The sequence below is a fragment of the Gymnoscopelus microlampas genome (genome assembly GCF_963454915.1).
Source record: "Gymnoscopelus microlampas genome assembly, chromosome: 12".
Taxonomy (NCBI): Eukaryota; Metazoa; Chordata; class Actinopteri; order Myctophiformes; family Myctophidae; genus Gymnoscopelus; species Gymnoscopelus microlampas.
The window spans coordinates 28,525,100-28,552,574 of NC_139949.1; the positions used below are offsets into that span (position 1 = coordinate 28,525,100).

A 27,475-nucleotide genomic window follows, 5' to 3' on the forward strand; every position below is an offset into this window, starting at 1 on the left:
TTGGGGAATCCAAACATCAATGTTATCATTTTTACACAGACGCCTGTATGGCCGCCATTTTGGCAATGGCCACTTTTAAATACATTAGCTTTTTATCTTGGCTTCTAGACAATGTAGAAACTTAATTAATGCTAATGTTTTCTGGGTCAAGGAAACACAATGAAGAACTCAACATGATGGTCAGCATCTTGTAGTGGCACCCCCAATGGGTGACCATGGCTTTAAAAGAACAGTGTGTTATCACTTAGCAACAAATCAGCATGCTATGTAAAGTTAAAAAAAACACTTATGGACACGAATCCTAATTCAGGTACCCACATTTCCCTCATGCCCAGTTTTCCCGGGGCCCACGCTCACCCCCCCTTTGGACAGGAACTTGAACAACTCTGTCACATCAGTTTCCTATATGCTGATGTATTTAGTACACACTGTGTACAGTAATAGAACTTTGAACTTAATATCTCCTGAAAACTTTATTATATAGAATAAAAAAAGGTGAGCACAAACTAGACTGGTTGCCTAGAGGTAATGCTGTTGTGAAAGTGAGGAGTATTATCATTCTGTTAAACCATACCGGCACTGTTGCGTCATCTGCTGGAGCTGTGTTGTGGCTCTTCACAACACACAGCATTGAATGAATATAATGCAAACACCGACCGTCATGACTTCAGAGCCTACATAGCATGCTGTCTAGATGTTTATACATAAGATTCATGTTCTGATATATTGATGCAGGGAGCGAAAGAATTCGAAATACAAGGAATACCCTTCCTCTTTGCTGTTCCTGTTCATATTTATTGAATGGTCTTTTTGTTAATGTATAACAGTCATGTAAGTTTTATCCTATTGACAACAACTGGCCTTATACATATAGAAAACATAACTAGTTATGTATGTCAAAAGATGTTATGGCAGTATTTATTTCAAAAGATCCAATAAGATTTCTTAACTAACCACCATAGTATACTAAAAAATGGAACACAATTATGCAGTCGATTTGATCTGTTAAACTATACAACCTAAGTTACCTACATTGCTGCCGCTTGTAACCAGCTATGAATGTTAACAAAGACCAACAGTTAAACGCTAAATAAATTAACACTCGCTGCTAAGTTTAGTGCAGGAGGGATATCGGAACATACTTTTTGTGTACAGTAAATCTTTACATTTTGTCCACTGTATAGAGTTCACATGATAGATTTCAAAATGTTATTAATTGCCTATCTACAGTACAAATAGCAATAGTATTAAGGACACATCTGTTTCATCATGGCATATCATTAGTATACGTGCACCATTCCATAAAGGAAAGTCCAGAACAGGACATAAGTGAAAAGACCTCCTACGAGGCCGCCAGTAAAAAGCAGTCGGCGGGATTTAAAGCACTTGTTCCACCGGCGTCCTGCTTTAAGGACAAGCAGTAGGGTGAGGAGGAATGAGGCAAGGAAGTAAAAGATGAAGCCATAGAGTCCAGTCAACCCCAGGATCCCTGCTGTGGCTCCCGACAGGGCGGATACCGAGGTGCGGCAGTAGTCCAGCACAGCTGCATTGCCCCTCACAGCAATCTCACTGATGAATTGTGGTCCCTCACGTTTGGCTACAACTCCTGCCATGTCAGCGAGTCTGTCTCCTGTCAATTTCCAGAGAAAGCTGTTGCTGCTGGAATAAAAGCAAACCAGGTGTCAAAAAGGTGGTTGACCGCTAATTCATTCCACATACATACATACATACATACATACATAGTCTTACATACATATATACATACATACATACATACGGTCTTACATACATACATACGAGGACCATTGATGGAATACTTTATTAACAGTACGCAAAAAAAGCACAGAGGTACAGTTTTATACAAGGGCTGCTAAAAGGATAAACCGAAGAAAGCACTATGGCTTGTTTCCAATCCATTGGGGTCCTGTGTAGTCAATTAATCAAGACATTTAAAGACAAACAATATACAGAATATGCAAAAACATCATGACGAGTAGTTAAAAAAAAGAAGAGAGAAATACAGCAAACAGTTAGGGGTAGGGTGGGGTGGGGGGGGGGGGGGCATCTATGGAGATAAGCTTTTTTAGTCCAAGTTAAACCTAGCCCTGAAACATGAATGTCATACATTTTTAATGTGACGTGGTGTGATCCACGGCTAAACCTAGCCATGGTTCACATGACGCTCGTCTGTCACGAGCGTCATGGCAGAGCTTCAACCTGCTTTTCGCACTTTCTCCATTTACAACCCGTACATCTACATAAACGTTCAGATTTCAAATATAAAGTGCTTACCCCATGGCCACAGATGTTACAATTTAAATCGGGCGGGTCTAAGTACCCCAATCTTCCGTATTGATCAATAAAAAGCATTATAATCCGATCGGCGGTTATTTTCTCATAGAGAAATAGTGTATCAGAGTGCAATACACCTACCAACCGATAGGGTCGCGTAGTTGAAAGCATATGGAGAACATTCGGAGAAAATGGCCACCGATCGGATTGAAATTCTTTGTTATTGAACAATACGGCAGATGCGGGTACTTACACCCATCACATTTAAATCAACATCCGTGGCCATGGGATAAGCACTTTATATTTGAAACCTGAACGTACGGGTTGTAAAAGGAGAAAGTGCCAAAACCAGGTTGAAGCTCCACCATGACTGGCATGATATTTCAGGGCTAAGCTAAACCAGGCTTCGCGACACAGACACGACACTTATCAAAGCTCAGCTAATAGGAATAATGCACCCTATGCACAACAGCGATATTGTGAAGACATTCACAGGTGTTACCAATGATACTAATGAAGGCTCTGTTCCATTCTGGTCAAACAGAGTCAGGGTGCTGATTAGCCCCTTTCGGGACCCTGTTTACCTTTTTTGTATTTGGGAAGGCGGTATCCAGGGTCCCTTGACGCTCAAAGCACTCTCTCTCGTAGTCGCGGGTACCACTGTCTCGTCTCGGGCTAATAGCTCGTCGCTTGGAAGTTGCAGAGATTTCTCAAAGGTACCAAAAAGAGCAATACTAAACCGCGGTTAATCTGCATTAATGCGCTCTGATCGGCGCTGCCGTTTAACATTTTTAATAATTTAGTAAAGCTTAATTTCCTCTCTCACACTCTGCTCCACTTCCCATGTCCCGCCTCCCCGCGTTGTGATTGCATAGAGTAATAAGTGTGATTGTCATGCAAGCATGTAGGAGTTCGCCAATCAGAGGCAGTACCGTAGGACCATAGAGGTATGCGTAGGACGCGCAGCTTGTCAGTCACCGCGGGGAGGCGGGCCATGGGAAGTGGAGCATTGTTTGAGAGAGGAAATTAAGCTTTACTAAATGATTAAAAATGTTAAACGGCAGCGCCGATCAGAGCGCATTAATGCAGATTAACCGCGGTTTAGTATTGCTCTTTTTGGTACTTTTGAGAAATCTCTGCAACTTCCAAGCGACGAGCTATTAGCCCGAGACGAGACAGTGGTACCCGCGACTACGAGAGAGAGTGCTTTGAGCGTCAAGGGACCCTGGATACCGCCTTCCCAAATACAAAAAAGGTAAACAGGGTCCCGAAAGGGGCTAGGTGCTGATATTGTTGCATGTTGGCTCACTGAAAACAGTCTGTTACACCAGTGGGTCTACAGTTGGGGTCCAGGGACCCTCATGGGCTTCCAAATGGCCCCTTAGCGGAGCGGGTGTGTAACCCTTACGGGTCCATTTGGTTCCATTTGTACACTCTCAGAGTTATGGGGGTCGTGGAAACCACTGTGCTACACTAAATGGAACAGAGCCATCATTAGTATGATTGCTAACACCCGTGAAGGAAGTGATAATATGGCTGCTGTGCATAGAGCCTATTAGCCGCGTTACATCTGTATCTTTTATTCTACGTGTGTGTGTGTGTGTGTGTGTGTGTGTGTGTGTGTGTGTGTGTGTGTGTGTGTGGTTAGCTTTAATGCTAGTAGCTTTAGCTCGAGGATGCTTGCCAGCTAACATCTTCTCACCGTAGCGTCACAGTGCTGTGCTGTCAGTGGTGTCGGCGTTCACTCCTCACGAACACAACCTTCAATGTTCAACCAACACACAGGCGACGATGTCATAAGAATGTAATATTGTAATAAATAACGTTCATTCTTAAATATGCTCGCCACAGCCGTTATTAAAAGTCAGCCATATTCTTCTTGTAAAGCATTATGGGTATCTGCCAAAGTTGCCACGTTCAGTTTGTGCGAGAGAAACAAGCAACCAGGTCTATGAAAACCAGCCCAAAAGAATCGACTATTATGTGAGCTTTAAAGCTAGACATCGGCTAGAAAATAGCCTATCTACAAGCTCACAACGCACCGCATTGTGAGCTTGTAGATCTGCTATTTTCAAAGATCAGATCTTGAAGAAAATGTGAAATATTTTCAGTAGGGGGTCTGCAGACAACTACATATTAATTTGAGGGGGGTTCCTTGACATGAAAATGTTTGAGAACCACTGGTTTAAACAACATAAGGAAACAAGCGCAAAATAAGCAACTACACTTTAGAAACAAGACCCAAAAAACGCAACCAGAAGCCCAAAGTCGCTTATAATTGCATAAGCGGACATGGCAACGCTGGTCGTAACACAAAAAAAACATTAATGGACGTACAAACGTCATCTTTACGTCACGTTAAAAGGAGACGTTAAAAATAAAATGTATCCGCTTTATGCCTGTTTTCTGCTATGAATGACGACCAAGCACACATCACAGTATAGCTTTTATAATATAGTTTTAATATATAATATTGCATATTTGTTAAACGTAAAACAGTGCCGTTGTCCGTATGCAAGTTGGGAACTTGGGACTGACCTTTTAATCAAGTGTCCAATGTACAAAACAGGAAGACATAACAATGTCAAAATATGTGTTGGGCGTAGATATAGGAACCACTTCTATAAAAGTTGTTTTAATAGAGCATGGCTCTAAATCTGTAGTTACGCAGCACTCCTTGCCAACAAAGTCTGATATCGTCGACTTATTGCAGGTAAGCATGCACCACCACCACCACCACCACGTCTGCTAGTCCATAGGTCCAATTTTATTTTTTTAAATACCACAATGAAATAAATAAAAAACGAAATGATAATATAAATTAAAACAAAATACAATTAAATAAATACATTTCATTGTGTATTTTATTTTGTGTATTTTTTTTTCGACCTATGGACTTGTTAGACATAGCCACGTCTAACAAGTGTTACATCGTTGTGACCAATGCATCATGTGTTTTTCTCTCATACAGGCTAAAGAGCAGGATACTGGCCAAATAATAAGAACCCTGAACGAATGCATCGCTTTTTTGCCGAGAGACACACGCCAGAATGTCATCGGAATCGGAGTGTCTGGACAAATGCATGGTGTTTTGTTTTGGAAAGCAAAGAGTGGTAAGAATGCCATAATGTTATGTTCTCTGACTGGCTCTCTGATGCTGTGCTGCTGTGCTTTTTCTGTCAGTGTGTGTGGTACTTAGTGTTACTGCCCCCTGTTGGTTGTCTACAGGATTGCACACGATGTTTTTGTCTGGTTGATGTTTGTGTATGCGTGCGTGCGTGCGTGCGTGCGTGTGTGTGTGTGTGTGTGTGTTACAATACACAGAGTACAGCAACTTGCTATGGGCCTGGTCTTCAAGATACACCACAACATTGGGATCCCCCTGTATTTGTCAAAATACTTCCAAAATGTTAATGAAGTCCATGATCATAACACCAGAGGCAGCTCCACAAATCATGTTCAACCCAGATTTGGCTCAACAAAGGGAATGAACTCGTTCTCATGCTATTCATCAAAAATGTGGAATGCCCTACCAAAAGGAGTAAAGGAGTGTAAAACCCTACTCACTTTCAAAACTGCCCTAAAGATACACCTTCAGGAGGCTGAAATTCAAAAATGGCCCCTGTCCAAGTCCTAACCTACCCAGCCCCCTCTCTTTCTTCTTTTGTACTCACTTTTCATACCAGTAACCTGTAAACTGATTGTATGACATTCTGTATAGTAGCGTGTATATCTGTCTGTCTCTTATATGTCATCATGATTTGTGTGCATGGGGATCTCATCTTAAACAAGCTTAGTGCTTAATGAGCTTTTCAGTTTAGTAGACCTTGTTTTGTGAATTTGTACTTCCATGTACTGTCATGTACTGTTCTCATGTCTTACTAAGTACATCAATCAATCAATCGTCAAACTCACATTCTTTTACATAATTCTACATGGTTATTGACCCATATTATGCATTAAATTAAGCAATTCACTACAGTATCATTTTGTTTTTTCCTCAAATCTCACTGATGAAAGCATGCTCTCATCATAGGAATATGCGATATGGATGGATGTCCCTTGATCTAAGTGAAAAAAGGCAATTGGCAGTGGCGTGCACAGACATTTTGAGGGGCAGGTGCTCAAGTAAATTATACTTTTTTTTGTTTACTTGGTCTGCTCTTTTTTCCCTCTACACCTATACTTCTTTGCCAAAAATAGCCGATCTACTAAAGTTCTCCTCAGAAAAGGGATGCTATAGGTTTCGAGTGGTTATGGTAAAAAGAAAAATCATATCACATAAAGATTTGGCGGACCCCCTGTAGTAACTCTGAGGACCCCCTAGGGGTCCCGGACCCCCTGTTGAAGACCCCTGCTGTTTTTTCAAAAGGGCACTTCTGGTCAAGAGGGCAAAGGGCAGGAGCTCTAGCACCACCTAGAGTCTATCTGTGCACGTCCCTGGCAATTGGGGTTTACTTCCATTTGCACACTCTCAGAGTTAAATTAACACTCAGAATTTTACAACAGTGTAATAATCATCTTTATCTTTCTAGGTTGTGACCGGTCCAATGGAAATTTCTTCACAGCCAAAGACTCCAGTCAGCTGATCACCTGGCAGGATGGGCGCTGCAGCAGTGACTTCCTGTCTTCTCTTCCAAAGCCACGCTCACACCTCAGTGTGGCCACTGGGTTTGGCTGTGCCACTATCTTCTGGTACATGAAACACAGGTCAGTCTACTCCTTTTCACCCCATTACAGTTTCTGGTCATATATAAAACTGACAAAGGTAACTCAGTCAGTTGAAATTGTTACATTTTAATACTAAATGGCCTGCATTTATTTAGCACCTTTATCCAAAGCGATTTACAATGAGCATTGCACTCACCCCTTCACACACCCAACGCTGGAGGCAACCATGCAAGGAACCACTCTCATCATCGCAAACTGTTAGAGTTTCAGTTTCTTGCTCAAGGAGACAACATGAAGCCAGGAAGAGTCTTGTAATTGAACCAGGAACCTTCGGCCACTCTACCTTCTAATCCACAACCGCCTTTATTTAATACTTAATAATATTAGATGTAGTGCACTGTACTGACTGAGACCCTTTCCATCCCTTGTTTGACCCCCCATTCACCCCAATTTTCCTGCAGCTGACCAACACAGGTGTGTGTGTGTGTGTGTGTGTGTGTGTGTGTGTGTGTGTGCTGCTGTCTCCAACCAAGGAAGGACTACAGCAGCAACTTGATCTCCTACACAAATTCTCGCAGACATGGGCCCTGACAGTGAACCTAACTAAAACTAAAATCATGATATTTCAAAAAAGATCCAGCCGCCAAAACCATAAATTTTTCCTAAATACGATCCCACTAGAACAAACAAAAAACTATACCTACCTTGGCCTAAACATCAGCAGCACAGGGAACTACAACCAAGCTGTAAAGGACCTGAGAGACAAGGCAAGAAGGGCATTCTATGCTATCAAAAGAAACATCAAAATAGACATCCCAATTAAAACCTGGCTTAAAATACTGGACTCTGTGATAGAACCAATTTCCCTCTATGGTTGTGAGATCTGGGGACCATTAGCAAACCATGACCTTGAAAAATGGGATAAACACCAAACCGAGACCCTACACACAGAATTCTGCAAATCCATTCTCCGTACCCAGCGAAAAACACCAAATAATGCATGCAGGGCAGAACTAGGACGATACCCACTCATAATCAAAATAAAAAAGAGAGCACTTAAGTTCTACAACCACCTAAAAGAAAGCAACCTAGATGCACTCCATAACAAAGCACTCACACACAGCGAAACTCTAGAGAGATGCCCCCTCAGCCAGCTGGCCATGGAACTCCGGGCACAAACACAAACAGAGCCATGAGATAGAAAACCCATCGGACCAAACAAAATTATTAAACAGCAAAAGGAAAACTACCTGACACATTGGAAAGAAGCAACACAAAAGCAGAGTAAACTAGAATGCTATCTGGCCCTAAACAGAGAATACGCAGTGGCAGAATACCTGAGCACCGTGACCGACCCAAAACAAAGAAAAATCTTAACTAGGTACAGACTCAGTGAGCACAGTCTTGCGATCGAGAAAGGTCGTCACAGGCAGACCTGTATCCCGAGAGAAGACAGACTATGCACCCACTGCACACAAAAGGAAGTGGAAACCGAGCTACACTTCCTAACCGTCTGTCCATTGTACCAAGACATCAGAGACACATACTTCCCACAGATTACAACCACACACAGAGATTTTGAAAACATGACCAATGACAAAAAACTCCCATATCTGCTGGGCGAAGTACAACAGTGTGCAAACACAGCAGCAAGATTCGTGAGTTGCTGTGATAGGAGAAGGATATCGAACGGAACACAACCACCCTAAAGACTAATCATTGTGTATATTCCTGCACTATACCTGCACCCAGTGATCTTGGTACATAGAAATTGATCTATTGAAGATTCTGACTTTCAAATGTACATTTTTTGTTTTGATTGTATTGCTGTATTGTTGTATTGTGCTTTTTGCTTTGGCAATGTAAACGTATGTTTTCTCATGCCAATAAAGCCCTTTGAATTGAATTGAATTGAATTGAATTGTGTGTGTGTGTGTGTGTGTGTGTGTGTGTGTGTGTGTGTGTGTGTGTGTGTGTGTGTGTGTGTGTGTGTGTGTGTGCACGCCTGCGTGCGTGCGTGCGTGCGTGCGTGTGTATTTTACTTTTTTTTTGGGGGGGGGGGATTCACTGGTAGACAATGATCTGTAACCAGTTTCAATCCATTTTTTAAAATAAAAAAATGTGTTCTCTAAACACAGACCAGAATTCCTTGCAGACTTCACGGTAGCAGGGACTATCCAGGATTATGTGGTGTCCATGCTTTGTGGTCTGGAGACATGTGTGATGACCGCCCAGAATGCAGCCAGCTGGGGATACTTCAACACCGCCACTAGCCAGTGGAATGTGGACATGTAAGCATTGGTTAAACACTTAAGCTTTAATTTTTTACTCCGTCATATGATGGTGTTGCATGAAAATGGTTGATCTACAAGCTCACAACGCGTCACATTGTGACACGTTGTGAACTTCTCTGCTATTGATCTGCTATTTTCAAAATATTCACCTACTGAATAGGCCTAATGTAGGGGTGGAATGCAGTTAATCGATTTAATAGATTATAAAAACGAATCGATTTTAGCTAAAACAAATAAATAAACACCAAGTATAAGATAGGGCTTAAGTTAATCATATTAATTGGTTTAGTCAATTATTAAAACAAAGTCTATTAGAATTATATTTCATGTTAATTCATTGCTACAGTATATATTGTTTATTAAATAATCAAAAAACAGGCTCCTCCATTAATTAAAAAAAAAGTAATTGATAGAATAACCACTATGAAAATAATTATAGTAATTGATATTGATAATTGATAGTTTTACTATACTATTTTGACCATAATTGAACCATATTGACCTGCCCAAAATAGGGACGCCAGGTTGTCATGTGAAACACTGGTTTCTTTCAAAACTGTCCTGAAAAAAACATTTATCAGGAGACCAGAAGGGGAGGTAAATGGTATTTCCCATCTCCTTTGTACATATAATGTTTGTATTTGTTGATGACATGTATTATTGTGTACAATTGTATGCTATGTTGATGAATTGAATTACATAGGATCACAATGGAAACAAGTCCCCAGAACTTTTTGGGGTTATTCTTTTAATGTCTTATGTCTTACTGTACCACATGCTGTTTACATTTATCTGTAAACAGCATTATTATTTGTGCATGTTCATGTATGTTCTGTACTAAACTACTTTTGTGTGTACTAAACTACATCATATTCACACTAACTTGTATACTTACTGTGTTTGTGTGCTGCACGTCAACTAAAAGCATCTGTGTGTGTGTGTGTGTGCATGCTTTAGTTTGAAGGACGCTGGCTTCCCTTTGCACCTGCTCCCTCAGTGTGTGGCATCCGGTTGCTTGGCTGGAGAGACGTGCACGGAATGGCATGGCATCCCTGCACACACACCAGTGGGGGCAGCCCTGGGAGACTTCCAGTGCTCTGTGTACTCCTGCATGACTGCTCACACAGATGCAGGTGAAAATATATTACACTCTGAGAGTGTAGGTAGAGTTAAATGAACTCTGAGGATTTTATTGTCTACACTTCTCAGAGTCTGTGGTTGTCAGTTTTGTTGTTTTTGTGCATAAATACTTTAGATAGGTCTAATAATTTTGTATAGCAAACAGAGATTCATGCACATCCTATTCAGTGTCCAGATGCTGGATAAATGGCAGGTTGACAATCCAAAAGAATCTGCACACTGCTTCTCAGCGTTTATTGCTGTTTCTTAGACGCTTCGATCATAAGAACTTCCTCAGCAATTCGTAATACTTTTTTATCCCTCTTGTAATTTCCTAGTTCTCAACATAAGCACCTCAGCGCAGCTGACCTATGCAATGCCAGCTGGTTTCAAACCCCCAGATGTTCCTCAGCCTATGTCTTCTATCTCTCACTTCCCCTACTTTGATGGCTCATACTTGGCTGTGGCAGCGTCACTCAATGGAGGAAACGTGATGGCCACTTTAGTGGGGATGCTTGGCGCATGGATGAACGAGCTTGGTACGACATTCTCACCTATATATGTACGCTTAATGTTCTGAAAATATGAGAGAACACAAACATTTGATCTCTGTCTTTATATACCCACATGTATATGTACACTGTTCTGCTTTATTTCGCAAAGGAGTGGAGATCAGTGATTCAAGTCTGTACGAGAAGCTGATCTGCTGCGCTCTGAGCCAAGAAAACACCGATATGAAGGTAAGCCCCACCCTCCTCGGAGAGAGACACAACCCACTCAGGCTAGGTGAGGTGGTCAACATCTCCACCTCCAATCTGTCTCTGGGCCACGTCACCAGGGCGGTGTGCCACGGCATCCTGGACAACATCGCCTCCATGATGCCCATTGCCCTCCTGCAGGAGGCGGGGGTGAAGAGGATCATAGGAAGTGGGAGTGCCCTTTGTCGCAATGAGGTGCTGAGACAGGAGGTGGAGAGAGTGTTTCCTCAGCATGTGGAGTACAGTGAAAATGTGGACTCTGCTGCAGGCGTGGCCATGGTGTTTTGTGACAGAGTTTGAACAACAATATATATCGTTGCTGTCGGATGGAAAACCTTGTATGTTCAAAACAGTTCCATTTTAGAAAATGTAAAAAATGAACCTGTGTTTCAATGGATCCAAAGTCATTATTATTTAGTCACAACACAAGCTCTTGTTAATACTTCATTGGTTAAATATTTATTTAAGAAAAACATTTAACCACCAAATTACTTTCACTTTAACATTTGTTAAAAAATAGCAGATCTACAAGCTTGCGATGCGATGTGTTGTGAGCTTGTAGATCGGCAATGTTTGCTACTTTTGTGTGACACTGTAGTATGGAAAAGTATGGTAGCATTCATTTATATTTAAAAAACATACAAATTCGAAATATGGAGGTACAAGGTTCCCGCCCCGACAGCAACGATATAAATGAGGAGAATATATGTTTTGGTTGCATGAAAAAAGAAAAAGAAAACTCACCAAAATCAATACTGCATTTTGCAAATGACAATAATTTCAACATTCCAATTATATTATCTGAAATGTTTATAATATGTTATATAATTAATATTATATTTACAGTTTAATTTATTAATTAGGGTAGTGTGATAAGGTATACTGACCTTTGTATGTATCGTGGAATAATAGGCCATCACTGAAATTCCTCCAAACCTAATCTGGCTAGTGCCTTTTTATCCAGGCATCAGTCCTGTTTGATTCATGTCCTGTAATGTTCACAGTAAAATCATAAGTGTACATTTAATGCTGAGAGTGTAAAAATGGATTGGGTTGGGGTGCCAGGTGGTGCAGCCAGTCGCAAGGACCTGACTCTCTTCATGTCTCCCCTCTCTGCCCTCGGTTTCCTGTCTCTCAAGCAAAATCTCCCAATTAAAATAAAAACTATTGATCGGGTCCATTTTTTACACTCAGAGTGAAATGAAGACTCAGGAATTTGCTGTCTGCAATCTTCAAGTAGTTTAATTTCTCCCACTCTTTCATTTCATTTGTAGATTCCATGTTATTGTTTACATGCTGATTAGTTTATTGTGGCTAATTTATTTATATTTATGACAACATGGTGGGTTAACAAAGTATAAATAAGCCTTTACTTCTGAGAATATGCTCACAGCCCATAGAGTCCATGACAATAGTTTGTCAATGTCATGTCTATGTCATAGTTGTATTTGTGCTGGTGTCAGGTAGTGTCTATACTGTAACCTGTACTGTACATTAGACCAGTTCAACCACAGCACTCTGCAAGCCAAGGGCCTTGCCTTTAGTACACTAATAGAGGTCTAACTAAGATCCTCAAGTTGCTAACGGCAGGCTCCATTATGTAACGTTGTAGGTCTCCCGTTGTTGGTTGCTTGGCTCATAATCAAGTTCACATTCAACATTAAGATATTTAACTAACAAACAAAATAAATCATTTGTTTAAACAACAATATAATCTGCAGCTCTTTAATAATAATAATAATAATAGCTCGGATTTATATATCTTTTCTAAGTACCCGAAGTCGCTTTACATAAAGAAAAGGAAGGAACCAACTGTTCTTTCATGTTTTCTTTCATGTATTTATGAATGAATATAATAAAAAACTGTTCAATGGCTTAATATGGCTAAATGAGGTAAAAGCTAAATGGCCAAATCTGAAAATGAAACCACTGATTCAACATAACAAGCCTTCACAATATTCAAAACAGCAAGTGTGAAATAAATCAGGAACTGTTTTAAGAAATTCAACAAAGTTGAACCTTTTGATTAAAGCAACTGATACCAAAATATCTAATATCTAAATGAAAGGAAATCAACAAGATGGACAGAAATGAAAAAGTTCAGCTAATGAAAGTAAGAGGAAAGTTTAATGTTAGCTTAATGACCACTCACCAAAAAGAAAATGCTAAATTCCACCCATAAGTACAGTACTTGAAAATAGCAAATTAACAGAAAATCAACACGGTGGTCATAAAATAAGACAAGTTCAATAATTGAAAATTACTGTAAATGATTATACGTAATGAATATGACAGACTTGGTTCTTTGGAATAAATGAGTTATTAACACTATGTCTATCACAGTATGTAGGTCATAAATATAAAAATGAATTATATTGTTACATTTAATTGCATTATTTTGTTCATTTATTATCTTAATCTTGTACATTTTGTAAGGAATTAATTCTTAAGTTGAGTAGAGTAAATATTTATATAGTGCATTCTCGATCCTTTGTACACTTTCATTAATACTGAAAATGAAAGCAGAAGCATATTCTCTGCAGCTGATATCAACCAGTACCATGAATACTTATCAGCCAGTTATCACAGGCAGACGCTTTGAGACTGCATACTCAGTCACAGGAACACAGATGCAGCACGAGCTGAGAGCTCATTATAGAAAACCATGAAGAGAGAGGCAAAGCACACAGGAAGCTCTGCAGAATATTTCTGATACGAAAAGGAGAGACAGGAAAACCTTTGACTGTAGTGTTCAAAGCGGTACAGTAAGTAGTTACTTTTGATTTACTTACTTAAAGAATATGGTCTTGACCTGACTTTTTTGTTGTGATCTGACACTTTATGAATAAAATTGACTTGACTTAGTTGTAGAGAAATATGACTTGATTTTATGATTCATGTGAATATAAGTTACCGACTATTTTGTAAGGTTTCAAGTCTTTGCAGAGGCACTGTAGCGGAGAATAAAGGAACTGAGAATTCAGGGCACCAAGTATCTTTCAGTGCTATTCTTTTGAACATTTGCATTTTTAATTTTGTAAAGTGCAGGCCTGTCTGTTGGTGCATAATGTGCAAGGGGCCAAGACACAATTAATGCGTACAGGGCAGGGGGTTTCTTTACTATACCCCTGAGTCTTTGATTGAAGAGGGGGGTGATTCCTGTATAACTAGGTTTTTAGACTAAAATGCTCCTTGCTGTTTCACATTTTATTCTGTGCATGGAAATAGGGGAAAGGGTAGGACAAAAGGATGTGTTATGCTAGATTCTGCATTACAGCGCATTTGCTCTGGACTCAGTTGATAATTAAAAGTAGAGACCGGAAGTATATATACATGTATAGCATGTTGTGTGTCTTTGTTTACGCCTTCCGTTATAGTCGTACAGCCTTTGTTGCTGTCTCAGCCTGACCAAAGATAGTCAATACATCATTGGTCACAGAGCCTTTTATGCTCTGAGACGTCCGGTAATGTGCTCTGATGCTCTCAGGAGATGGTCACTCTATCTGGCTCTCATGCCTCCCCCATAATCTCATCACCATTACAACCTCTGAGCATCCCAGACAACGGAATTACACTGCCCTTGCATCCACAGCATCTGCCATACTACGATTCACACACAGAGGCTCTTTCCAAGACAACCACATCACATTGAATTTTGGACCATTTAGGACCAGCATTGCTTGTACAGATTTATACCGTGTAAGTAAAAATACTTCGTAATTTTGTCAGGGATGTTATCGAAGGTGTCGTTAAAACCATGTATACTGTATAATGCACCAGGACAGAATGACATCATCATTATGGTCATTATGCACAGTTGCACACACTCCTTTTCAACAAAGGGGCTTTTTTTTGTTGCATGTATTCATACACTTGATCAGTTTTTTCTAACCAACTCCATGTTTTCCAAACAAATACTTTATATAGCATGGTAGAATTATTTTTGCTGTGCCATCATATTCCTCTTCTGCAAAATCAAATCCTTCAGAGTTTCACTCTGAGTCACCCCTTCCCCGTTTTCTTAGCTGAAAAAGGAGAACAAGAAAAAAGATTACATTCCCTAAGAGATTTCTATAATCGGCTTATAATAGATTTAATAGATTTGTTTTTTATTTTATTTGTTTTCAGTACAACTTATTGAAGGATGTAAAAGATATATTTGTCTGACAACGAAGAATTCTCAGAATTCTCCAGAATGACCATTTTTTAGAAAGGTTGTTTCTCATAAATGTTCATTCTGGAGGCAGCCATACTGAGAATTCTCTGTTTATTCTGAAGAAAAAATGTTTCCACAGCAATGTGGTGTTTACTTCATTGATAGAATACTTCTGCTAAATAAACTCCTTTGTTAGTCATCTTGGATGAAGCATCACATGTCTGAATGTGCCAGTACACTTAAAGGCAGAGTCTCTATTCATGTTCAAAGAAATAAATAAATGAGGAATTGAAGTTAGCCGTGTGTTACTCATGAGTCATGTGTATGTGGAAGTAGTAAGTACAAAGCTTGTTTTATACTTGAACCCGTGTCTCCTACATCCTTTAGAGGCTGTGTGGCGTACTAGGTCAGAATGAGCAGGCCACAGAGCCCCGGGGCTCCTGTGTTCTCTCTGGAGACAGACGACCGCACAGATGAGGAGAGAAGACGGGGTAAAGAAACGAAGAAGGACCTTCTGGTATCTGCACTAGGTATGGGCAGCTCTGATCCACCCAGAGCCCCCATGGACACAGAATACCAGGAGGAAATAGAAGGAGCCAAGCCCAAGATAAAGTTCAATCTCAACTTTGACAAGTGAGACAGTCAATGTGACAAGTAATACACTCTTAAGGGCATTGTATTCTCTTATTATGAGCCAACAGGCAGAGATTACCTAGCAACAGTGCTGATACATACAGAGGACACAGCTGAACCTGAGGACTTGCTTGTATTAGCAATGATATGCTGCAAAAAGTCAGAACCATATTGTTGCCCTCTTGGGATACACACATCGTTTTTAAACAATCCCTGTTGAACCAAAAGCTGCATTACATTAATTTTTATTTGTAGAGAAATCCGAGGTTTGGAGGAAAATAAAGAGGAGAGAGACCGCAAGAGATTTGACATCAGAAGGCTGTTTGAAGCAGCAGGTAGTGGAGATGTCATGAAGCTCGACGGCCTTCATCAGTACCTGCACCAGAACATGAAGAAACTCACCAACTCAGAGTGTGAGGCACACTGTCTACATTGTCGTAGTTCAACTTCAACAGCTGCTCTCGGTCATCAGATTGTCATAACAATTTGTCCTTTGGTTATGTCCTCAGATCAATCCCATGGTAAAAATGCTCTGCAGAAGGCTCTTCTGAATCTGAGAGATGGGGAAAACAAAGTGGTGGAATTTCTCCTGGAGATTTCTGAGAGAATGGGAGACATCAAAGAGTTTGTGAATGCTGCATGCACAGACAGCTACTATAAAGGTAAACTGGCTTTCAAGATTTGTAGCACTCTCTCATTGTCTTCTGCTAGTCTTTCTTTCAGTCTGTCCCTGTCTCACAACTCCATAGCCTCAGATACCTTCTGAAATGCTATGAGCATGATCTTGGTTTTTATTTATTTTTATTTAACTTTTTTACATTCAATTATAACACTGTTCACAATCTCAAAACTATCCTACTACAAATAAAGTATGTGAGAGACAAAGCAAACGCTTTTTATGAGCTATTTTATTCACTGTGTGCTATGCTTGGCATAACCCTGTTACGAAAACTCAGGAACCTGAAATAAGTATATTTTAAATAGTTTAAATACAATTCTTTGCCATTTCAGTAAAGAAAATGACATTGACATTGAACACTTAAAATTTTAGGTAAGATTTGACTTATAGGCCCGGACGGCTGGCGTAGCCTTCTGGGCACCTAGGCTGCTAATGCCACCTAACAGCGCGTCGTGGGTTCGACTCCCGATCCTTTTTCGACTTTTGCTGCGTGTCACTCCCCATCTCTCTCCCCATTTCATGTCAGTCTACTGTACCTATCAATAAAGGCCCAAAAAATATCTTGAAAAAAAGATTTGACTTATATTAATTTAAGCAACCTCTGATATCTATTTTGCCCACCTTTTCAATAATCATGCATTTTATTTAACTAATTTCAGTATTTCAAACATTTTCTCAAATACATTAAATGGACTGCATTTGTAGAGCGCCTTTCTCCAAAGATTTCTTTTATGTATTTCACCTTCACCCATGCACACACATCCATATACCGATGGCAGAGGAAACCATGCAAGGCACCAACCTGCTGAACAGGAGCAGTTAGACTAGTACTCCGTCCCTTTAAAGTCCTATAGATAAACTTAAGGGATAAACACTCACTTCAGGTGTCATGATGGTTTCTTTCTTGTGGCATGTTTATAGTAAATGTTCAGGCTATTCCTTCAATTTCTCAGTAGGACATTTGGGGCTGTGTTATTGAGACATTGTGTTGTTAATATGTGACTCATGATTATTTCTCTTCCTACACAATTTCAGTGCATAATTACTATTATTTAAAATACATTAATGATTACAAAATACATGTCAACAAATGAATACAAAAATATATATGTTTTAAATATATTTTAAAATTGTGTTATATTTGACATACAGGTTGGTCATCAAGAAGGTAGTACAAGAGGAAAATTGTATTTTAGGGGGGTGCTAGGGACCTCTGTGATATTTTTGGAATATTTTGGAAGATGTTTTCTACAACTATGTTTACATTTTGTCATATATATATATATTTATAAGTGCATGATTTAGTATTTTGTGCATGGATTATTTGACATTTCAGGGGGGCACAGACAGTAAATGTCCTCCAATTGTGGAATGACTCATGTATTGATGTGTGAATCCACCAGGTCAAACAGCTCTCCATATTGCCATCGAGAGGAGGAGTCAATATTATGTTGAGCTATTGGTCAAGAAAGGAGCTGATGTACATGCTAAAGCCTGTGGGAAATTCTTCCAGCCACAAGATGGCCCCAGCTTTTACTTTGGTGAGTGGTTTGCTTTCTCTGACCATTGAATGACGCTGCTAAAAGCACCATAGCTGCCGGGGTAGCCCAGTCAATAGGCTCTGTACATAGTCGCGGGTTTCCAGAAAGTGGAATATCCGTTTCTTATCCAGGTTAATTTTCTCACAGCTTTGTTTGATTGGCTGAGCAGCAGATTTGAACCGGAAACACATTGGAATGTGTGATCAATCATAAATGTGTATTTTCCCAGTTCAAATCTGCTGCCAAGCCAATGCTATGGAAAAAAAAAGCTATGGGAAACGGAACCGGAGCAGGAAATTAGTATACCACCTTCTTAAAACCCAGGGCTACAGTTATACACAGAGCCTACCCTCCAACATTAACATCCCTGGGTCAGTTGCTGACTGAGGACCAATGTTGCAGAGTGTCCCTCTCTCTATCTGTCCCAATAAAATACCAAAATGCCATGGAAGTAGTCTGTAAAAGAAATCTTGAGCCATTACTTGTGCATAAATAAGTGAAATCATTGACTTAATGGAAAATAGGCGGAGGGCCCTATCTTGCGTGTCGCCTTACCCCTTATCCCTAAACTCTTTTGCCACTTTGACTATTTTAGAGATTATTTTAAAAAGCCTTTTTAATCTGCTCTGAGGAAGGCTGCGGCCGAAACACTTTAGCGTTCTCGCAAATAAAATGAGAAATTACATCTGAGCATGTCTTGTTCATAAGAAATGTAATGATGTGACTTATCGGAATGTTCATAAGAAATACATTCAGTGTGGCGGTGTAGTGGTGATATTGAAATATTGTTAGAGTAGTCGACACTCATAAATACTTTTGTATTGTAATAATTTCATGTGAATTGAATAGACCACAGCATAGATTTTGTAACATTACTTATGAATGTGTTTAGTTGTCACTGTTTGTGCCAGCATGGATAGCTCCTGTACTGCTAACTTCATGCTTGCACACAGAAACAAAATGAATGAAAACACAACCAGAATTAATGTTATTACTTTCGGCTGGGTTTCCCTGTCAGAATGTCTGCTGTGAAAAGTCCAACAGTCCATTATAGTGAAATTAAACTACCCCGTCAAGGACCCCTAGAGGGTCCGCAGACCCCACTTTGAAAACCACTGATCTGGATCAGAAATGTAATTCAAAACGCTGATAAGAGACAAGCGTACTGATTTCCAACTACAGGGGAGCTGCCTCTGTCGCTGGCAGCATGCACCAACCAGCAATCGGTGGTAGATTTCCTGTTGGAAAATGAGCACCAGAGAGCAGATGTTCGGGAGAGGGACTCTCAGGGAAACATGGTGCTGCATGCCCTAGTGGTTGTGGCCGACAACAGCACAGAGAACACTGCCTTCATCACTACCATGTACGACCATATCCTCACCTTCACCGCAAGACTCCATCCCAAGTGGCGGCTGGAGGACAGCGAGAACAACCAGGGACTAATACCTCTCAAGTTGGCTGCTAAGACAGGCAAGATTGGGGTAAATAATGACCACGAGTTCATACGAGTAAAGCCTGATTTCTACTTTGTCATACAAGGGTGTCACATGCCGAAAATAGCAGATCTAAAAGCTCACAACGCTGTATGGTCTTATGATATGGTTTCACCTGCAGGCCCTGTTAACACAGCAATATTCTGTTATTTCAAAGTATATCTCCTTCATGCAAGGTTTTCAGTCTTGGCCAACTTTGTTGTCGTTCCTATTCTCTAATCGCTATTTGTCTGTCCTTAACAGATTTTCGGGCATATTCTGCAACGGGAGTTCAAAGAGAGTCACACCAAACACTTGTCTCGTAAATTTACTGAGTGGGCTTATGGGCCTGTCCACTCTTCCCTTTATGACCTGGCCTCTCTGGACTCTTACCAGGACAGCAACTCTGTCTTGGACATACTGGTCTATGGCAGTGGCATTCCTGTAAGTCACATCATTACATTCAGTCACCTACCATACCATATTGTAATTTATGATGTGCAGAGATGGGTAAACATACATCTAAATGTACTGTATCTTGTTACAAATTTTAAATAATACACCCAAAACAAATGTTTCAAAATAAACCATGAAATATTCTCAAAATACATAAAATACACTTGCAAATGTAGTTCTAATTATTCATTGATTGGCTAACATGACTTTCTACCAGATTTTGAGGACTAAGATAACATTTTGACCTTTCAACTTCAGTAATGAAAGTGAAGGTTAATAATAACATATGTAATAAAAAACATAATCATTTATATATATTTTAAAAAATTGCTCACAGTAATAATTGTAATCCCATCGAGGACCCACTGCTGCGTCTCAGTGTTCTTATTTTGGTCTGAAACACAACAAATGTCCTTTCAGAACCGTCACCAGATGCTCCAGCTTGAGCCTCTGAGCAGACTGCTGGAGGAGAAGTGGAAGAATTTCGCAGGTCGCATCTTTTTCTTCAACTTCCTGGTCTATGTCCTGTACCTGTCCGTGTTCACCATCGTCGCCTATAACAAGAAGGACAAGGTGAGCCAGACAGCATGAGTCTCTGTGAGTGATTATTGCCAGTTCACTAAAGGAACATTGGTTTGGCCTGTTTTCCATAATGCTCTTTCAAAAGGCTCTTTTCAACTACGAATGGTAACCCTTCCATAACCTGAAACTTTCGTGAGGTTCTGTGATGTTGTTTTCATTACATTTCTCCATTATAACCACAACGACCCCTGAAAGGGAGGAAAGTCATGAAAGAAGCTAAAATAGCAAGCTCACATGTGAGCTAGTTGATTGGCTATTTTTGAACAATTTTGAAAGTACAGTATAAGTTCTGGGTTCCCAAAACTCTGGGTTAGTACCACCTCCTGGACCTCCTTCTTGTAGTGGAAAAGAGCTAAAGGGATATAATATAGCACTGTTTCCCAAACAGTGGGTCGGGACCCATATTTGGGTAAATAGGGTACATTTTTTTTTTAAAGCCTGTTTCCTACATATATATATTTTTTTTCCAAAAGATTTAAACAGAAAATCACAGCTTTTCATCGGTTCAAAACAATTCCAACATTTTTCAAAAGTATTTGATAAATAAAATGAAAAAATCTAATCATTTCCATAAATAAATAGGCTCACACTGATCATTGTTGTCTGGTCCTCAGCCACCGTTCTCCATTGTGCACACCACAGATGGCTACCTTTATCTCTCAGGTCAACTGCTGATGGCACTGGGATCCTGCTATTTCTTCATCAGAGGGGTATGTGGGTGTGTTTAAGTGTTTTGTTATGTTATGTTATTTTGTTATCCTTTTTATTATGACGGCATCACAAGCTCTCAGAAATGGCACAAAGATGTGAGCAGTCTTTTTGTCTAATCCCCAGATAATAGACATGAGGAGGAAACGTCCAAAGCTACAGACACTGCTGATTGACGGTTATAGTGAGATTCTTTTGTAAGTTACCAAGCTGATTGTACTGTATGACCAAGTTTATCCCTGCACTCTCTGCTTTGAAAGCATCACTGGAAGAAATATATGATAGCACATCAGATGATTAGAGTACATGTGTAATATTTGTCTGCTTGAACACAAACTACATTAAAAAGCCCAACGTAGCATCTTTGATCATCACATCAGAGAACACTTTGTGCGTGCATGTGTGTGAAAGCAAACCTTATGTCATGCCCTGCTCATTATGCATTATGTTGCTGGCAGTGCAGCTGTGTTTATAAGCTGTTTGTGTTTTGCATACAGTGTTTCAAGATCTCAGGGGGATCATTGTTATATCTACTCTGCTTTAGTTTTGTGCAGGCACTCTTATTTCTAGTCTCTGCTGTGCTGTACTGCTGTGGGAGGCAGGAATACCTTGGCTTTCTGGTGCTGTGTCTCGCTCTGAGCTGGATCAACTTGCTGCACTTCTCAAGAGGCAATGAACACATGGGAATCTACAGTGTTATGATACAGAAGGTGCATGATCACATCACATCACACACACCCCTCACTACAGCTGGGATATTATGCTAAATAGCAATTTCAAATACTTTGAAAATCTGTATAAATTGGGCTCAAGTGCATCTAATATTGTCTTCTTTGTTTTCCTTTCGTAGATGATCCTTAGTGATATACTGCGTTTTCTCTTTGTCTACATCGTGTTCCTGTTTGGATTCTCAGCAGGTATTGCATAATTGCATGTCTTCTCTGTATTCACTTCGAAATGAGATATCCACCATCTGAAATGTCTCACAAATTGGTTGCAGGCATGAACATAAGAGTCACTATGAAATATCATTGAGCTTACTATATATTTAAAGGACAAAATGGTACTATATCATTTTAGAAGCTGTAATTCATAGCATTGTTTTCTATCATACATCAATTCTGTTTCCAAAATAGCCTAAAGCATCTAAGAATCAATCTTTTAAAATGTTCTATTCTGGCACACGGGTAAGACAAAACGAGTCAGAGTAGAGACTCATGTTTCAGAACCTGTGCTGATGATATTCATTCTTCCTGCAGTCAGAGATACAGTGCTAGCTCTGAAAATGACTGTAGCCAGTGTACAGTATGCATACACATATACAGTATGCATGGATGATGTCTGCCACCGTTCTCATAACTGTCCTCATTTGACATCACAGCGGTGGTGACCCTGCTCATAGACCCTCGCGGGACAAATGGCAGCACCGTTCCTCCCGGGACCAACAACAGCGGCAACGGCAGAAGCCTTTATGGACCACTACCCCCTGAGGAGACGGAGGGGTGTCTGAAACCCACGTACAGGAACATCTCCTACACCACCCTGGAGCTCTTCAAGTTCACCATAGGCATGGGTGACCTGGAGTTCACGGAGGGGTACGAGTACAAGGAGGTGTTCTACGTCCTCCTCATCTCCTATATCATCCTCACCTACATCCTCCTGCTGAACATGCTCATCGCCCTCATGAGCCGCACCGTGGAGCAAATCACCACCGAGAGCACCGGCATCTGGAAGCTACAGGTGATGCAGACCCCAGAGGGTTGACAAGAAATGACTGTGTTGTAATTCCTGCATACTTCCGTTTCTTTCTGCTAAACAAACACCAGTGAGAGGGTGTAGGCTGGGGTTTCACCGAAGTAACACTTCAATATTTTTGATCATTATAGTTACCGTCATTATTGCTATTGATTGTGAAAATGTGTAATTGCAGAAATTATGCTGTACCTGCCTCCTAAGAAAACGTGCAAGACAAAGAAATGACCTTGTTTTGGTGGAAAGAGCAGGCAAGGTTTTAACTATAATGTGCGTGTTCATGTGTGCTTCAGAGGGCCATCACCATCCTGGACCTGGAGAAGGGGCTGCCTCGCTGTCTGAGAAAGAGGCTTCGCTCTGGGGTGGAGAAGGATCTCAGTGCCATAGCTGGAGAGGATCGTCGATGGTGCTTCAGGTTTGTGTAGTTACAACTTATTCAGTGCAGATGAGAATGGTGGCAGGCATTTTTTTATCCCACAATTTTTGTAACCCATTTTTTCACCCAGTGCCAATTGCCTAAACTGTAATCCTGGGCGCTACTCTCCCAGCCTGGGGAGAGCCCTGAACTTAGCTCATGCTTCCTTCAATGCATGAGGAGAGCGCAGGCCACTTCTTATCACCTGATAGGGGGGAGTTTCCCCGGTAGGACGTAGTGCGTGGAAGGAACACGTTATTCCAACCAGTTCCAACCAGGGGGAGGCAGTATATGCAAACTCCACACAGAAAGGCCCTTTCGCCAACATCCATACACTTGATGAAGTCGACAAACATGGTTGGATATTTTGCCAGTAAATGTCTTGTTGAATTGTACCTGCACTGCACCTTTTCCATCCAGCTGGCTAGGATGCAGCACCTACAGTATCTGTTTCTGTGTCAGCTACTGTAGGTCTGTCTTCGGAGGTTGTTGCTGACAGGTCAAGATTTCTGAATCTTTTTCTTAAAAAAGGTCAAACTGATGGAAACTATATCATGGTTGATGAACAGAGAGGTTTATTGAGTAAAGACCACTGGATATTCTGTATGTCAAGTTATAAATTGTGTAAGAAATACCATCTTATCACCAATATTTTGAATTTGACATTGATTGCTTTCCATCCATTCGATCTGCGTGATATTCTATATGGAGAAACTATATCATGTTGCATTTCTCTAGCCTACCCAGGCAATTTCTAACATGTACAAATACGTTCAGTCCATGTCGATTGAACTCTGAACTAATAATAATAAACTAGTAGTGTAACAAAAGGGGTTTAGACTCTAATAACAATGAACCAGAAACAAAGGGTTTTCGAAAATGCATGATTTACTCAATGTGAACAATTCAGATGCTGCTATATCAGAGTAGAACTGGATGGGCTGATGTGCAGTGTGCCATGTTCCTCAGTAATCTGTCTCCTTCTCTGATAGCTGACTGATGTGTTGCACGGCACACTATAATTGGTGCATGTGTCCTCTTGTGTCTCAGAGTGGAGGAAGTCAACTGGAACATATGGAACATAAACCTGGGCATAATCAATGAGGATCCAGGGGACCGTGATAGGGCCTCCCCGTCTCCCTCACACAACCCTGCAAGCAGAGGTACAGCTGGAAAATATGTACTCAAAGTCAGAATCACATAACTATGTACACAGAACTTGAGCTTCAGTGTTTTTCTCCTGAGATTGTCATAGGCATTTGACTGTTTCATGCTGTGCAGACGCCAATTCATTTCTCGTTACTTTGTCCACAGGGAGGAGCTGGAGAGGCTTCTTCAGGGAGGCCAGCCGCTACACTCAGCAAAGGCATCGCCAACAAACACAACAGCCCACAGAGATGAGCCCTCTGCCCATCACTCCAGTCTAAAGAGACTGCAGAGAGTGTGCACTGTTTAATTTCCTCTCACCTTGGCTGACCTGAAGGCGTGATGCATTCAACCAAATAGATGTTTTTTTTTTAATGTTCAGCTTCCATCGAAAATTACAGGATGTGCCACTGTGACTGTTCTGGCATTCTTCATTATGTCCCAGATGAGACCTACTTTAATACCGCCATATCAGGTTATCGGTGGTGAGGAAATTACTGTACTGTATTTACTGTATTACTGCTGACACACTGCAACAAGTGTTCCTTATAGTGATATCTGGGCTGTTTAAATGCCAGTATAATCACGTCAATGCACTTGGGGGTGTTCATTCCAAGGCTTTTGAAATCAAGTGGAGGCCTTTTTAGCAACACACTTATACATAATACTTCCTTTAGATTTGTGATTAGGGAACATTCTTCAGTAAAGCTTATTATAACAATATCAATGTTTCCATCAGTGTTGATTTTGACAACAAATTTTGATTTCGTTTTAGTCATAAATACTTTCTTTTGTCTTTTGAATACAATTCCATTTCGTTTTTGTCATATTTTAGTCATCTGAAATGTTTTAGTTTTTGTCTAGTTTTAGTCGACTAAATATCATAAGATTTTATGTTGGCTGAATCTACAGTTGATTTAGTCGACCAAAATGTATTTTGGCGGTGCCTTGATGGCGTCGTAATGGCTGATTTTACACTTGGTTGAATGCTGAAAATAGCCGATCTACAAGCCCACAAGGTGACACATCGCGACGCATTGTGAGCTTGTAGATCTGCTATTTTCAGAGCGCAACACTCGAGTGCAACCAAACATAAAATTACTTGTCTTTTAGTTCTACTGGATCTCTTTTCCACTAGTCCCTTACTAACATTTTAGTGTAGTTTTTATTTGTTCACAAAATTGTCAATATATTTATTTAATCTTTTTCTTCAGTGAAAAAAGGTAGTCGACGAACATTTTTCGGCATAGTTTTAGTCGACTAAATCAACACTGGTTTCCATCCAGGGGCCTATTTCACAAAAGCAGAATTAGGGGTTAAGCCTGGATTTAACTAGCCTGGTAAACCCTCCCTCCGGAAATCTAATTTCCATTTGTGGAAATTAGATTTCCGGAGGGAGGGTTTACCAGGCTAGGATTTAACACCTATCCTGGCTTAATTTAGCCAGGATTAGCGATGAATCGGTTTCATGAAAGCTGAATTATCTTGCCAGGTTAGTTTAGCCAGAGCACCCTGGATAATTTATCCATGACTCGATTTCACGAAAGAAAATGTACGCAATCCCACAGTACCTTAGTTACCATGGAAATTTAGCTGTGAAGTTAGCCTGGTAGGGACCAGGCTAACAGCCAAGCTTACTTAATCCAGTGCCTTGTACTTCAAGTTTTTCCACAGTTAATTCTATTTTTAGCGGCGCTAGCCGCTCGGATCCTGCTCTATACCTGACTTTGTCCGTGTTCACCGTCAACGTTCTGATTGGTCAGACCCGTCAATGTTCTGATTGGTCAGACCCGTCAACAAAGTGATTGGTCAAGCTTCACATGACACGTGGCTATAAACACATTATAAACATATATCGATGACAAAATGTATCAAAGGCGCCGCTACCTTCACACAGGGTGTGATTTTTTTGTATATGGACTCATTGTAATGACCCTGCATTCAACTAAAATGAAATAAATACAATAAGATATAATCAATTTAATGATATTACCGAAATAGAGTGTGACCATGAATCATAATTGTTTCACAATGACTCATGTGATATGTCATTGTCACTCTGTTAACACTATAGTTAATTTTCTTGTTAGATGTTTGATAATATATTACAGTCTTTTTTTAAATACAGCTATGTGGCATAGCTGAATGGTTAGAGAGCCTGCCTGGCAAGCCATAAATCCCAGGTTCCAACCCAGGCCTCAGCAATGTGTCAAAGTGTCCCTGAACAAGACACTTAAAAGAATAGTTCACCCAAAAAAATACTTATTTTCTATCAATTACACACTCCATGAAGCCTTGAATTCATGGAGATTTTTTTTTGTTTTTGACACATTCCTGAGCACAGACTCAGACATATTGGTTGGATGATGCATGGCGCATATAATAGGCTATCGCAGGGGTCTTCAACAGGGGGTCCGGGACCCCTAGGGGTCCTCAGAGCTACTATAGGGGTCCGCCAAATCTTTGTGTGATGGGATTTAGTTTTTTTACATTAACCACTTGAACCCTAGAATTCCTTATCTGAGGGGAACATTAGCCGAAAATAGCAGATCTACAAGCTCTCAACGTTTCGCACTGCGAGGTGTTGAGAACTTGTAAATCGGCTATTTTTGGCAAAGAGGCTAGGTGTATAGGGAAAAAAAGAGCATACTAAGTAAAAAGAAATGTTAAAGAAATGTTATTTCAGTTCCTGGAATTAGTCATGCCCCGAGTATTATAATTTTTTTTCAGTTCCAGGAATTAGTCATGCCCCGAGTATGTGATGGTTTCAAACAAAACTATTACATACTCTGGGCATGGCT

The 27,475-nt window shown here is 40.4% G+C and overlaps 3 protein-coding genes across 8 annotated transcripts; 2 read left to right on the forward strand and 1 right to left on the reverse strand.

Annotated features, from left to right (window-relative positions):
- Positions 1-1,142: 1,142 nt before the first annotated feature.
- On the reverse strand, positions 1,143-4,171 carry emc6 (ER membrane protein complex subunit 6). Of its 2 annotated transcripts, none has more exons than XM_084075250.1 (2): positions 3,995-4,171; positions 1,143-1,656 (listed from the first exon to the last, which is right to left on the reverse strand). In XM_084075250.1, the coding sequence occupies exon 2, from the start codon at positions 1,611-1,613 to the stop codon at positions 1,281-1,283; it is 333 nt and encodes a 110-aa protein (XP_083931376.1). In that variant the 5' UTR covers positions 1,614-1,656; positions 3,995-4,171; the 3' UTR covers positions 1,143-1,280. The 2 variants fall into 2 exon arrangements, with proteins under 2 accessions (XP_083931376.1, XP_083931375.1); XM_084075249.1 differs by having other exon boundaries at positions 1,143-1,659.
- Positions 4,172-4,702: 531 nt separating this feature from the next.
- shpk (sedoheptulokinase) lies at positions 4,703-12,303 on the forward strand. Its single transcript, XM_084075248.1, has 7 exons — positions 4,703-5,005; positions 5,264-5,405; positions 6,828-7,002; positions 9,102-9,254; positions 10,215-10,390; positions 10,715-10,915; positions 11,040-12,303. The coding sequence occupies exons 1-7, from the start codon at positions 4,874-4,876 to the stop codon at positions 11,432-11,434; spliced, it is 1,374 nt and encodes a 457-aa protein (XP_083931374.1). The 5' UTR covers positions 4,703-4,873; the 3' UTR covers positions 11,435-12,303.
- Positions 11,096-26,553, forward strand: trpv1 (transient receptor potential cation channel, subfamily V, member 1). Of its 5 annotated transcripts, none has more exons than XM_084075243.1 (17): positions 12,451-13,899; positions 14,727-14,833; positions 15,678-15,923; positions 16,179-16,336; positions 16,433-16,585; positions 18,006-18,143; positions 19,326-19,624; positions 19,880-20,059; positions 20,492-20,644; positions 21,268-21,363; positions 21,488-21,558; positions 21,906-22,071; positions 22,212-22,278; positions 22,743-23,101; positions 23,407-23,528; positions 24,579-24,691; positions 24,843-26,553. In XM_084075243.1, exons 3-17 carry the CDS (start codon positions 15,703-15,705, stop codon positions 24,953-24,955), a joined length of 2,409 nt encoding a protein of 802 aa, XP_083931369.1. In that variant the 5' UTR covers positions 12,451-13,899; positions 14,727-14,833; positions 15,678-15,702; the 3' UTR covers positions 24,956-26,553. The 5 variants fall into 5 exon arrangements, with proteins under 5 accessions (XP_083931372.1, XP_083931369.1, XP_083931370.1 ...); XM_084075244.1 differs by having other exon boundaries at positions 12,451-13,894; XM_084075246.1 differs by lacking the exons at positions 12,451-13,899; positions 14,727-14,833 and adding an exon at positions 11,096-11,116.
- Positions 26,554-27,475: the final 922 nt, after the last annotated feature.

Excerpts from the sequence above, each read along its gene's own strand:
- emc6 (XM_084075250.1), bottom strand. The coding sequence starts at position 1,613 with ATGGCAGGAGTTGTAGCCAAACGTGAGGGACCACAATTCATCAGTGAG.
- shpk (XM_084075248.1), top strand. The coding sequence starts at position 4,874 with ATGTCAAAATATGTGTTGGGCGTAGATATAGGAACCACTTCTATAAAA. Across the intron at positions 5,006-5,263 it reads ATATCGTCGACTTATTGCAG|GCTAAAGAGCAGGATACTGG; the intron begins GTAAGCATGCAC and ends TCTCTCATACAG. Across the intron at positions 7,003-9,101 it reads TTCTGGTACATGAAACACAG|ACCAGAATTCCTTGCAGACT; the intron begins GTCAGTCTACTC and ends CTCTAAACACAG.
- trpv1 (XM_084075246.1), top strand. The coding sequence starts at position 15,703 with ATGAGCAGGCCACAGAGCCCCGGGGCTCCTGTGTTCTCTCTGGAGACA. Across the intron at positions 18,144-19,325 it reads TGGCCCCAGCTTTTACTTTG|GGGAGCTGCCTCTGTCGCTG; the intron begins GTGAGTGGTTTG and ends TTCCAACTACAG. Across the intron at positions 23,529-24,578 it reads GATCGTCGATGGTGCTTCAG|AGTGGAGGAAGTCAACTGGA; the intron begins GTTTGTGTAGTT and ends CTTGTGTCTCAG.